This window comes from Salarias fasciatus, assembly GCF_902148845.1.
Source record: "Salarias fasciatus chromosome 7 unlocalized genomic scaffold, fSalaFa1.1 super_scaffold_4, whole genome shotgun sequence".
Classification (NCBI taxonomy): Eukaryota; Metazoa; Chordata; class Actinopteri; order Blenniiformes; family Blenniidae; genus Salarias; species Salarias fasciatus.
Window position 1 is genome coordinate 16,032,628 of NW_021941229.1, and position 14,102 is coordinate 16,046,729.

Below are 14,102 nucleotides of genomic sequence, written 5' to 3' on the forward strand. Positions count from 1 at the left end.
TTCTTAAATATGGTGACAGTTCACTGAAGCTGCATTCACAGGCTTTACAGTCAATCAGGAAGTGCACCTGTTTTGATGAGAGAGGAGGGCTGACCTAAAGGTACGGGTGGGAGAAGGTGGTTATTCCAGTTTTTCTTTATCTTTTTTTAAAGTAAACAATCACCATGGACAGTGCTGCACTCTGGAGAATTGTGTGTCTGCATTTCCAGACACAGGAGAAACTGCCAAACAAGAACAAGATCAAATGCAAAGTGCTAATATACATTAAAGAAACACCAGTTTGAAAAGAGCGGGTTGAAAAATCAATACAAAAATGGGGATAAAAGTTTCAAAGTGTTTGACTTCTGTGTGTGTTGAGTGTGTTGAGTGTGCCTCCTTTCAAATGTGTCGCCGTTCACACAGTCTGGCGGCTGGCTGAGACATCAAAGTCAGTATTTTTAGAGAATCAGATGCTCAAGAAATAAGTGTGGCCTTCTGGTCTCACCATCCCACTCAGCATGTTGAACTTTGCCTTCATTATAGCTGCTGACTTTAACCTATTAGCTCCTGAAAAGTTACTTATTTACAACAACAAAAGTGCCCTGTAGTTTATGCTATTAAGTAAATTGTCACTTTAGTAGTAGAATGAAAAAAAAAGCTCATTCACCTCATGAACCTTCAAAGTTACAACTTTTGAGAAGGGAACTTAAAGAAACTTATTTTGGTTGTATTGAGTCTGACTCATATATGTGGACTTATGATAACTATTTTTGAATGGATTGCACGTGTAAAAAAAACCAAACTTGTTTGACATTTTTTCCTTCTTTTTAAGAAAAGTTATTTTGTTGAATGTTGCAGGATGATTTGTACCTTCGGCTGGCAGAAGGATGTGCCATAGCCTGCGGCTGACAGCAGGCTGTGCTCTCATCCTCTCACTGTTTCTGGTGTCACTCAGTCAAAAGGTGAAAGTTGATGTTGGCCATTTCATACACTCATTGTATTGATTACCTTAAAGCCCCAGAGAAAGAAAATTCTGTTAAAATACTGCTTCAACTCTCCAGAGAACACTACAACTCACTGAGTTTATGAGGTTTTAGACAGAAAACATTACAATGGCTACACTTTGAATGATTCACTTGAAAATAAGGCCATGTTCTCAGATTAATTTGCCATCTCTTTCTGGGAGTGTGATTCAGTCCTCTCTGGCCTTCAGAGTGAACAAGACCAGCCTGAAAAACGATCGGTGGAGCGGTGGTAGGACGTCGTGAGGACATGCTGAGGCTGCTGCATTGTGGGACAGTCATAAATATAATGAAGTGAGAATATGAAGTGCATCCCTCTGCTTGGCCGGGCTCACTCAGAACAGACCCTCAGCAGAACGTTGCTGCTTTGCACAAACACTCACAACATGGACTCAAAGGTAAGATTTGATATCTGTATAACATATTCCAGAGACTGTTTCATCCTGCTACCATGCTTTCAGTCAAAATACTATTTTTTTTGCTTGTTAAAATCTCTGAAGCAGTTCCCGACGCTGCATTTCAGTCAGTGTGTGTTTTCTTTAATGCATGCACCATGTGTGAAACTAAAAGCCTCTCGGTTCATTTTATCCTTCAGAGTCTTGTGTTGGTGACAGGAATCTGTTTGCTCGCATGAATAAGGAATTAGTTGAAAGTTTAGTTGTTTGGGACTAATTGAGCTTGTGAATATTTATTTGGACAAACGGTGGTTTGAAGACATTGGGTGATTGAATCTATTGAACAGTACACAACAATGTACTTGAGTAATTAATCTCAAAATGAAAGCAAAAATGAAATGAGACAACCTCGGATGTCTTTTGTTTTTAAAAATTATGTATTATAAATTCAACATTTTGCTCTATAATAATTGAAATGGATTCAAAGTTGGAAAAGACACACCATTGTCCATCTATTGAAGACATTCTTTGGATATACCATCAGCCAGATCCATTGTGTGTTTGCCTGTTTCCTGGATGTTTATTCCGAGTTGAGTGCACCTCCTGAAGTTCTGATTTGGACACTGCGAATCCTTCCATATCTGCATAATGGATTGCATTATGTTAATGACCGATTTTTCCTACATGCTCTCTTGTGTCAGTCCTTGTTTTGGCCGATCTCGAGGCAGTAATGTAAGATGCCTTTGTTGATGCTTACAGGAAGCAATGTTAAACTTTAAACAGATGGAGCGCAGGGCAACATTACATTTCCTGCAGGCCTGTCACAACCAAACCGAGCGAACCCTGAGAAGCAAAGACAAAGCAAAGGGAGTGATTGACTCTGCTCACTGCCGTAAGATAATCAATTAACAGCTGATAGAAATGACAATAACTGTCAAATAAACCCTGCTATGTTATATTATGACTTAAATTGATGCTTGGATATTTGGATTCTATGTATTTTACATGGTGGATTTCCCACAGAGAGCCTCAGAGAGCTTTCTTTCAATCTCATCCACCTTTTTATTTTTTTAAAACTTAAATTTTTTTTCTCACTATTAAATATGGCTCCAAGCTGTGAAACCCATTCATGAGTTTGACAGCTGCATGTCACAGCCTCTTCAGCAGCTAAATACCAAACTGATCTGATCATAAGCAGCAGGCAATTAGTTTGAAATGCATCTGCCTAATCAAAGATCAGTAATCGAATACCTGTGCTGTAATTTTGTGGGGAGGAGGGTGACAAGGAGGTCCCTGGATGGGTAGAGTTACCACATCCTTGTATTACACACACACACACACACACACATAGTCACACACACTCACACACACACGCTCCCTTAAGCACACAGTGTTGCTGTTCAACACTCCAGTGAAGCCCTGAATGAATGTTTGCTGCCGGGGCTCCATGAATGTTTAAGCAGCCTGCTGCGTCCATTGCCAGGTATCTGCCTCATTACCTACAATGCAAGAACGCCTGGCCGACAGGAAGCGGCTGTGCCACCACCCTCCTTCCTCCTCCTCCTCCTCCTCCTCCTCTTAAGCTCCACTGTCCCACTCTGTAGCTCCAAGCCAAAACCTGAATCCAGGACCGATGAGCATCAGGAGGGCGAACGCATTAATACTGACTTGAAAAGGCTCCACAATGGAAAAACTCCTCGGCTACTAAGGCTGCTGTCTCGGGGCTGTGCGTCTGCCAGAGCCTGGCGTCCGTGGACTGAAGTTCAGACCGACTCGGATTCATCAAGTCCCGCCACAAAAGACTGACTCAACCATGACGCACATGGCCTTGGAAGTGAAGGAGGTAAATCCCACGAACAAAGACGCTGAAAGCTGCTTTGATTCTGCTACAGTACATTTAAAATATATGAATGCTTCGGTAGAATTCGCTCTCAGATAAGTTTAATGTATTGCATGCTTGTGAAACTGCCCATAAAGCCTCACGTATGTTCTGTGTACCTCACAGCTGTGTCGATACAGCGCCGTTTGCCGTGGTGGAACCACCTTATTCTGTTTTCTTTCAGTCTCTCAACCCTCATTAATACTGTTTTGAGAGAGTGAGTGTTGTTTCTGTATTATTCATGTTGTGAGAACATAAATTATTACCTTGAAGGGTGAGGGCTTGCTTTGAGGTTAGGGTTCGACAAGCAGTGGACGTGGTCAGGGCAAGTCTCCAGACAGTGGCGCGGTGACACTGAAGTGACGCTGTGTGTGTTGACACATTGTTTTAGTCTTTGAGGAGTAATTTTTTTCAAGATTAGGTATCATAAGTCAACAGCTGTTGGAACTATCACACTGAATCCTCTAAATGTCAGAAGTGTGTTTTCACACAAACGCTTCACGGAGTGTTCCCGAGCAAATTTTATTGACTTTGCTCTTCGGCAGTCACAGTTTGTAAACACTCGGGGTCCGAAAGCGGGTCGGAAGGTCGTCCCCGTTTTGCGCGAAAGAGGACCGGCGGAGGAGCTACGGTTTCTCGGCTGGTTCGACGGCGGCCTGCTGAAGGTCGGGTTTCTCTAGACACCTGGAGGCCCTTAAATGTGTGTTGCCCCGGGCGATGTGTGGTGTCAGTCAGTGGCCCACGAGGAGTGCTATCTCTTTCAGAAGCCTAACTGCCACTTTGTGGCTGCGTAACAGGATCCTGCGCCGCGCTGGAAAAGACAGGCACAATGGAGCGCCCTCTCAGGTGATGGCCTCCAGCTCAGATGAACTTTCCTGTTTAAATTTGGAGTTTACTGTGCTGTACTCATTCATATTGATACGCGTTTGTGTTTTGGTAACACTGATGCACAGGATTGTTTTTCCGATTTTACGTCAGATAAAAATCTCCCATTACCTTGTTTTTTTTTTTGTTTTTTTTTTTCAGTTTTAGACAGTAGTTCTTCCTTCTGAAGAGTACAATTCTGAGGGAACAGATTTATGTTTTAAAAAGAATAGAAAGAGACTTCTTTTTCGTGTACTTAGGAAGTTTCATCATAACATTTGATGAGAAAATAAACTATATTGATCCCCGCCGATGGAATTCCCATGTCACAATAGCATTACGCAGACAAAATAAAGTTTATGGTCGGAAAGAATGTGTTTGTTATCTCTTTCTTGTCCTTGTAATATGCAGCCTTAAACACCCATATAATGAATCATTTGAAGACAGACAACACGTGACTCATGCGCAACCATAAAAACACTCCTCTGAACTCGCCGCCCACACTTGGTTTGCATAGCAATGCATGTGAGGCCCCTGCACTGACGTAATGCGTCCCTTAAAATGAATGATCAACACTGTTAATAACTCCGACTCTGACTTTGAACCCAATCGATTCCTAAACCCACACAACAGACATGAATCATGTTTTTTCGTAAACGCTAAATGATTACCTCATGGGGATCTTCAGTTTTGTCCCCACTGTGACGAGACGAAAATACATGGAGTCAAGTGTGCATGTTGGCATCTTCCACTTCCTGACTTGAACGTCAATCTTCTCAAATGTCTACCGTTAACCTAAAGTTTTGCTGTAATGTGCGACAGTTACGGTTTTTCTGGCCACACAAGTGTCTGTTTTCAAGAGGAAAATACAAGACTGTAACCACGCGCGCACACAAACACACACACACACACACACACACACACACACACACACACACACACACACACACACACACACACACACACACACACACACACACACAAATACATATTTAGAAACAGATTTGTTTCTTTTGTTGGACACTCTCTGCATTATTAATGGTTTCCTACTGAAGGAAACAGAGGCTGTAATCTATCAGTGTTTCCTCTGTTCCCGTCAATAAAACCAGATGTTCAGCTCCCTGCAGAAATCATACAGGGACACACTCACACTCCATGGACCTTTGGGGTATGTAGCTTCTCATAGATCGTACTCATTATATACTATAACTTTCACGCTCTTTATATATCATTACTTTCACTCTGCTGTTGACTGTCGTCGGGTCAGTAGGTCAACTGCCTGTTTCGCTGCAGAACGAGCCGTCAGCGTCGTTTACTCTGACTTGCTGACAGGTCAGCCTGGCAGCGGTGAGAGCCAAAACTCCCGAAGCGTAATATGGCACGACTCTTTCGCGCTGCTATAATTAAAGTGCATGACAACGCCGATTATTTTACCTGTGTGTCAAATATCAGAAGGTATGCTGTGGTTATGCATATGATAGTGAATACTGCTACCTCTGAAGGTTGTGCCAGTTGTTATTAAAAAATGACTCTGAATGAGTTGTGAGTGGCTTTTTTTTTTTTTGCAAATAGGTAGTCGATTTGTTGTCTTGAACATTGTGGATGTTTTTTTTTTTTTGAAGAAGAAGAAGAATGCAGAAATATTTTAGATAGTGTTGAGGATGTAGCCGAGGCCACAAACAGCTCTGACCGGAAGTCACAGATTGAAAGATAATGACGGAGGAAATGTACAAGGAAATATAGAGTGCATCCTAGGTTGCGTCAGATTGCGTGCAGCTCCGTGTGCGTGTTTCCAGTGACGTTGACAGCCTGCACAAAAAGATAAGTTTCTTGTGAAAACGCAAAGGAAATAACATGTTAAAAAAAAAGGAGTAAAACCTGATTCTAAAATAGCTTATCTGCAGATAAGGTCTATTGTTTTCGTGTAATGTCACTGATGTGTTCTTGCTTGGCCCCAGAGTCTGGAGGAGAGGTGTAACCGGATCCTGAGGAACATGGAGGCCTCGCTGACAGCGAGGGACCGAGTGGGCATCCAGGACTTTGTTCTCCTGGACGCCTACACCAGCGAGAGCGCCTTCCTGGACAACCTCAGGAAACGCTTCCACGAGAATCTCATTTATGTGAGCCCTTCCTGTGCGCTGTCATTTTTGGATAGCCGAACTCTTCCTCTCACTCTAATTAAACATCACGTCCTCAACCTTCACCTCCGTAATGCCCGAACGCCGCTCTGCCTTCTGCTGAATCCGGCGTCTTGTGTTGCTGAACCAGCAGCTGCGCCGCTTTTTATTTGCAGAGTGAGCGCTCTAAAGGTTCACGCTGTCCGGCGGGTCGTGACCTGTCATTATCTAAACTTACTGCCTTTGACAAGGAACACAATTATTTACCAGCAGTGATACGTGGACTTCACATTGAAGCCACGTCTTAATGTCATGGTATTCATAAGAGTTGAAAGCTGTTTTCTTCTTTGTCTTTTTCTGCAGACCTACATTGGGACTCTCTTGGTTTCAGTCAACCCGTATAAAGACTTAGACATCTACAGTAAGAAGCAAATGGATACCTACATGGGCGTTAATTTCTTTGAGCTGCCACCGCATATGTAAGATTTTCTCTCTGTAGTTCATTTCTTTAAATGAAACTTGACAATTAACAACCAATGAGTTAATAACTTGTCAATAATGTAATGCATATTTTTTCAGTCATGCCCATGTATTTACTTGAACCTAATTCATTTGGTCACTCTACTTCCAGCTATGCTCTGGCTGATAACGTCTTTCGAACCATGCAGTCCGAGTTCAACAACCACTTCATCCTGATCTCAGGGGAGAGCGGGTCTGGAAAGACGGAAGCATCCAAGAAAATCCTGCAGTTCTATGCTGTCAGCTGTCCCAGTACAAAACTCCTGAACAACGTTCGAGACAGACTGCTTCTCTCCAACCCAGTGCTTGAAGTCAGTGACGCACAAATGTTTTCTCAAAGTTTCTACTGTGTGAAACACAAAAGACAATCTTTGCCGTTGCTTTTAACCTTCCAGGCTTTTGGAAATGCCAAAACCCTGAGGAACGACAACTCCAGCCGGTTTGGGAAATACATGGACATCCAGTTTGACCACCAGGTAGATGATAATAAAAAATTACCTTTCACTGCAAGTCACAAAGCAATGTAAAGGATGAGGACTATACCTTTTTCATTCCAGGGTGGTGCTGTTGGTGGCCACATTCTCAGTTACCTGCTGGAAAAGTCCCGAGTGGTCCACCAGAACCACGGGGAAAGAAACTTCCATATCTTCTACCAGCTGGTGGAGGGAGGAGAGGAGGATCTGCTCCGGTGGCTCGGCCTAGAGCGAAACTGCAAGCACTACAGTTACCTGGTGCAGGTGAGATGGAAACGATATCTCATTCATCTGGTGTTTGCAAAAGCAGTGCAAGTCTCAGATTTGATCATTTTTGGGCTTTTTTTGCAGGGAGATTGTGCCAAAGTGAGCTCCATCAACGATAAAAGTGACTGGAAGACGGTGCGGAAAGCCCTTTCTGTCATAGAGTTCAGTGAGAGCGACATTGAGGTGAAGTTACACTGTAAATCTGTACAAATACAATTTACTTATTATAATTGTTCATGGGTTTTTTTTTTTCTTGTGATTTATCAACTTTTCTCTCTGGACTTAATGCAGCACCTGTTTGGAATCATTGCCAGCGTCCTCCACATGGGAAACATCAAGTTTGACACAGATTCTCGAGGATACGCCGCTCTCAGCAATAACCAGGAGATGCACTGGGTGTCAAAGGTAAAATGCTCCCCAAAATACAGACAATAAAAACCTGCCGTATATCCACATGTATGCCATGTCTGTTTTTTTTTTTTTTTTTTGTCTTCAAATTGCAGTTGTTGGGAATTCCTAATCAGGTGCTGCAGCATGGCTTAACCCACAGGAAGATTGAAGCCAAAACAGAGGAGGTGATTTAATTCTAAAGCATCAAACAAGCTTAATTTGCTTGCTGTCATGATTCACAAAGAGCAATTTTCAACTGCTGTCATGTTAAAGGTGTTCAGCCCCTTCTCTGTGGACCATGCAGTATTTGCCAGGGACGCTCTTGCCAAAGCCATCTATGGCCGAACCTTCAACTGGCTCGTCAGCAAGATCAACGAGTCGCTAGCTAACAAGGTGAGCAGATCAGTAATATTGATTATTTTCTAAATGGTGCTTAAAAGTGCTGTAGGCAGGATTTTGCATCTCCGCCATCTTGCTTAGGGTTACCTAAGCAAGATGGCGATTTGACCCATCCAAGAGGGCCATTTGAAACTCAGCACAGCCAATCCTGTCCTGTTTTCTCTGACATCACGCCCTCACGCAAGTTAAGCCCCTCCCACAAGAATGTGTGACGAATGCCCCTCGACCAATCATGGTTAGAGCCTCTTCTGATTGGTCAAAGATACCTGGAGCTGTCGAGATTCCTTTTCAGCTCAGAACAGAGACAGATGGAAACGCTGCGCCCTCGAGGTAGTGCAATTATGCTACACTCCTAAAGGATTATCAATGGATACTCTAACATTTAATCCTAAGAAAACACAGGAAAATTAGCATTGACTAGCAAAATCCTGCCTACAGCACCTTTAAGGTTTGTCATGGAAATATAAAAAAAAAAACCCTTACTCTAAATTTGTGCAAGAAATAAGTTCGTCATAGCCATGACAGAAGTGTGCATATCATGCGTAGGATTCATCAAGGAAGACGGTGATTGGCCTGCTGGACATCTACGGGTTTGAGGTTTTCAGTGTGAACAGGTGAGCGTGCACTCTGATTCAATTCAACACGAATAAACAGTCTTCTAATGGCAGCAAAATTTTTGCTTTTTGAAGTTTTGAACAGTTTTGCATCAACTACTGCAACGAGAAACTGCAGCAGCTTTTCATCCAGCTGACCCTCAAGTCAGAGCAGGAGGAGTACGAGGTGGAAGGGATCGAAGTAAGAAGGCAATCAGTTAGAAATATGCAGCTTGCATGAGAACTGATGAATGAATGAAAAAAAAAAGGTTTTTAAACATTGTTCACAAATTTTGCACACAGTGGGAACCTGTGCCATATTTCAACAACAAGATAATCTGTGACCTGGTGGAGGAGAAATTCAGAGGAATCATCTCTTTACTGGTAAAGATGTAAATGAGGGACAAACGTGATGCAGACCGATGACAAAACTGCAATATTCCTGTATATTTTATGCTCTTTGCATACAGGATGAAGAATGTTTACGCCCCGGAGAGGCCACAGACCTCACTTTCCTGGAGAAGATGGAAGAAAAGATGGGTGGTCACCCGCATTTTGTCACGTAGGGGGTTTCACTCAGACTTTACAGAAAAATAATCATTGATTTCAGCTGCTCAGAAAGAGAAATCCAGCAAACAGAGCATCTTATCCCCTGACAGTAGCAAGCAAAATAACTAACAACAATGTTCCTTTTTCTGCAGACATAAACTTGCAGACCAAAAAACGAGGAAAACACTGGAACGAGGAGACTTTCGGCTTCTGCACTACGCTGGAGAGGTCACGTACTGTGTCGTTGGTAAGATGTAAAATACAATTTCAAATAGTCATTAAGCCAAGTGATCATCAGTCAAATGCTAAAATTAAGCCTCTGAATGGCAGAATTATCTGCATACATATTTTCTAATTACCTACTACATAATTTTAATAATAAATGAATAAAGCTCAACCTTAACAAACTAAACTGTGAGTGTGCTTTATTACTTAGAGTATTAGTTTTATTTTAAGAGAAATGTTGGTGTAAGTAACCCACAGTTTAACTCTTGAAGCTTCTCATTGTCCTTTTCACTTACAGGATTTTTGGATAAAAACAATGATCTCTTGTATCGATATGGGAAAGAGGTACATTTGCCCACTCAATTTTTTTTAATGCAATAGTTTTTCTTTGGAAGGGAATTTATTATGATGCTGATATGATGAAAGTTCTGAATTTTCTATGCAAGTTGTTTTATCCTCCTGTAGCCTAAATGACATTTTATAACATGTCTCATTGTTTTAATGTTTTCCTTCAGGTCATGCGGCAGTCGAAGAACGCCATCATCAGACACTGCTTTCCTTACAGTGAACCGGATACCAAGAAGAGACCTGAGACTGTGAGGAGCAGTTGAGATGAAAAAGCCAGATTTATCCCTGAATACCCAGGGTTCATTGTATTTTTCTAACCATTTTCCCGATCGCCAGGTGGTCACTCAGTTTAAGAACAGCCTGCTGGGTCTGGCAGAGATCCTGATGTCCAAAGAGCCGTGGTACGTCCGCTGCATTAAACCCAATGAAGCCAAACAGCCAGGTGAGGCCCCTCCAGAAAACCGCCACTTTCAGAGTATATGTTGCGTTTTTTAGCTTCTGTTTGTTCAGCCCATCCTGCCCTGAGCCCCGGCCTCGCTGTGTTGTGTTGCCTCCTCCAGCCCACTTTGACGATGTGCTGGTGAGACACCAGATGAAGTACCTGGGACTCATGGAGCACCTGAGGGTCCGACGCGCCGGGTTCGCTTACCGCCGCAAATATGACATCTTCCTCCAGAGGTGGCTGTGCACTGCTGGCTCTCACCTCACAGCACTGTGGTTTGATCTATTTCTTTATGGTAACTTTAGGAGACGATTTCACTTTTTCCTTGAATCAGGTACAAACCTTTGTGTCCGGACACCTGGCCCAACTGGAAGGGCACCGCGGCAGAAGGTGTTCAACGCCTGGTCAAACACCTGGGCTACAAATCTGATGAGTACAAGATGGGCAGGTAGCTGGATGAGAACACATTTCTTCAGTGGTGTTCTGACAGACATTTCTTTCTTTCTTTCTTTTTAATTGTTATCTTTTTTTTTTTTTTTTAATCTAGAACTAAAATTTTCATCCGTCACCCCAGAACTTTGTTTGCAACAGAAGATTCCTTGCAGGTCTGCAAACATCAGCTGGGTGAGTTTCTTGAAATATAAAGTGAAAGATATTTTTCTAATAGACACATTTTAGTAAATTTAGCTGTTTGTGATATTATTTCCTTTTTTTAATCTGAAATTTCTTCAGTTTGTTTCTGTCAGATGTCTAGAATTTCTTCAGCTTACGTGCATTTAATTTTCTCAGATGGTTTCAGAGAGTTTATGTCAGTTTGTGTTGAATTCTAGCAGATCTTTTTAGTTCATATCACAACAGCTTTGACATGACTTTCATTAATAACGCAGATCAAAATAAAACAGAATTCAGTAAAAGAAATTCCACTGCCGACCATAATTTGAATGTCTTTTTTTTCTTCTTGATTTGTCGTAGCAACACGGATTCAGGCCAAGTACAAAGGCTACAGGATGAAAGAAGACTACCTGAAGCAGAGAGAAGCCGGTGAGTGTTAACATGGAGACACATCTGCTGCGTGAATCTTCTGCCCTGCCTGAACCGAAGTCGATGGCTTTAATAACTCAGCATTCACGAACGAATTTTTACACTGTGTGATTTCTGTAGCCACAAAGATTGAGAACTGCTGGAGAGGGTTGTTGGCGAGGAAGGAGCGTGAGAGGAGGGCCTGGGCCGTCAAGGTCATCAAGAAGTAAGTTAAAGCGAAGAGACAAGCGTGATGGTTTGAATGGGGCGTCAGTGATGAACTGCTCATCGACTGGACAGTTTCATGAAGCGGCGGGTTGCGTGTCTATTGATTTCTTTTTTTCCCAGGTTCATTAAAGGCTTCATGACTCGACATCAGCCTGCCTGCGTCGACAACAGCGAGTATCTGGCCTACGTGAGGCAGAACTACCTGACGCGGCTGAAGGACAACCTTCCCAAAACAGTCCTGGAGAAGGATCGTTGGCTCACGCCGCCTCCGATAATGCTCGAGGTCTGTGGCGCATTCGCTCCACAAACCTGTTCCTGTTAGTTGGATACGTAAATCCACAGAACAACAACAGGCCATAAAGCTTAAGGTCGACTTGTTTTGTAGGTTTCCCAGATCTTAAAGAAGATCTACATTCGCCACATGGTGCGGCAGTACGTCAGAGGAATCACTCCCCAAAGGAAAGCACAGGTGCAATTCATCCGTCGATACTGAGAATTCGTAGGGTTTTTAGTTTGTACTGGCTTCAGGGCATTTTTATGTTGTTCCTGTACAACACTTAATTGTAGGAAATGCAGTGTTTTCATTGTAAGTTTTATTCCATAATATTTTTGCCCTTCCAGCTGTTGCTTAAAGTGCAGACGAGCTCCATGTTCAAAGGAAAGAAAGAGAACTACCCCTTCAGTGTGTGCAGACCGTTTGTGGACACGAGGATCAGTGAGTCGACAACACTGTATTGTTGTCTCTTTGGGTAGTGATGCTATATATGAAATGGGTGATATGACATATCTTTGAGATTTATTTCTTACAATTAATCTGGAACTACGTCCTAATTGTCTTCACGCATTTTTTTTCTCTTTTTTATCAAGGTCCTGGAGACATAAACATCAAGATCCTGCAGATCATTCAGCGTGAGCACATTAAGGTAAACTCACGTCACGGTTTTTTTCCCACTACAGATTTTCAATCTTTTTTTTCCTAACATGTGATCTGTTGTATCTGTCCTCCACAGTACAGTGTGCCGGTGGTGAAGTACGACAGGAACGGCTTCAGGCCTCGTGTCCGGCAGCTCATCTTCACCCAGGAAGCTGCCTACCTGACTGAAGAAGCCAAAATCAAGCAGCGGATAGATTACAGCTCCCTCAAAGGTAACACACTTAAAATTCTGTTGTTTTGACTTGTTATATTGAACTTATTGTAATGATTACTCTTATTTTTTTTTTTAGGTGTATCTGTCAGCAACCTAAGTGACAACTTTCTGATCCTTCATGTTCTGTGCGATGATATCAAGAAAAAGGTAGATATGCTATCGAATGGGAGTCAGTGCAAATGGAAACACAGCAATGCTTCATTTAAACAAAAGAGATTACATTGCAGCAACACCGTGTGGAGCTTGTGACCATTTATCAGCGATACTAGCTGAGGAATTGGTTTAGATGCTTTTATATGTGAGTAACTGTACCCTCCAGGTGTAATGGATGACTGAACATGACACAGATATTATTCCATGTGTCCCTCGGGTAATGTAAAATATCAGAGAATTGCATTTAAAGCCTGGTGATGTCTGCTCGTTCAGGGGGACCTGGTGCTGCAGTGTGAGTACCTGTTTGAAGCCTTGACGAAGCTGAGCGTCATCGCAAACAAGCAAAACTCCATCAGTGTGGTTCAGGGCAGGTAAAAACCGTCTGGATCTTGCAGTATTTCAAATGGAAATGTAACTGGAAGGAGTTAAAGTTCAACTTAAAGGTTTGTATTATGTGTGTGTGTGCTTTTAGTGTGCGTTTTGACATCCAGCCTGGCAGAGAGGGGTTTGTGGACTTCAAGAGCGGCCAGGAGTCCATGGTTTACCGGGCCAAGAACGGCCACCTGATGGTGGTGAGTCTGACTGTCAAACTGCACCCTGAACATTACATTACAGGCTGCTCACCAAATGTTTTGTGTTTTGTAGGAATCTACAAGAACAAAGTCAAGATGAAGATTCCACCGATGTTGGACAGTGATGCTCTTCAAGAGTCACAGATTGTAAACTAACAGCCAACCGCTTACTTTGTAATCCTGCTAATCTCCACTACATCTAATGTCAGACATTTCCTACTATGAGAGCATATACTATTATCACGGAAGCACTGCCAATCCATTAACTGTAGACAATGTGACACACACTGAGAGCAGAGCCCAGTTCTGCTTCTTCCTGATGTTTGTAGTTGAAATCATCCCCATGTGAGCCGCTTTGATGAAGAATTCATAAGGAAGAGATGGATTTGTTCTCGTATTATAGACAGAATAAACAAGAAATAGAAAAAATGTGTGTAGAGAAATTAATGTGACATTTATACCTCAATAATGCTGTATCTTTATATTAAAAGAAAAACTATGATGAACCATGAATCAAATA

The 14,102-nt window shown here is 42.4% G+C and overlaps 1 protein-coding gene across 1 annotated transcript; it reads left to right on the top strand.

Moving 5' to 3' along the window:
* Nucleotides 1-6,118: 6,118 nt before the first annotated feature.
* Nucleotides 6,119-13,682, top strand: myo1hb (myosin IHb). Its single transcript, XM_030084303.1, has 31 exons — nucleotides 6,119-6,259; nucleotides 6,620-6,735; nucleotides 6,888-7,086; nucleotides 7,171-7,251; nucleotides 7,333-7,512; nucleotides 7,600-7,698; nucleotides 7,807-7,920; nucleotides 8,019-8,090; nucleotides 8,179-8,298; nucleotides 8,851-8,918; nucleotides 8,994-9,099; nucleotides 9,201-9,281; nucleotides 9,368-9,459; nucleotides 9,599-9,693; nucleotides 9,970-10,016; nucleotides 10,187-10,267; nucleotides 10,356-10,461; nucleotides 10,580-10,697; nucleotides 10,796-10,909; nucleotides 11,009-11,085; nucleotides 11,434-11,502; nucleotides 11,623-11,707; nucleotides 11,830-11,992; nucleotides 12,095-12,178; nucleotides 12,331-12,424; nucleotides 12,577-12,632; nucleotides 12,720-12,855; nucleotides 12,934-13,004; nucleotides 13,284-13,381; nucleotides 13,483-13,582; nucleotides 13,656-13,682. Exons 1-31 carry the CDS (start codon nucleotides 6,134-6,136, stop codon nucleotides 13,680-13,682), a joined length of 3,075 nt encoding a protein of 1,024 aa, XP_029940163.1. The 5' UTR covers nucleotides 6,119-6,133.
* Nucleotides 13,683-14,102: the final 420 nt, after the last annotated feature.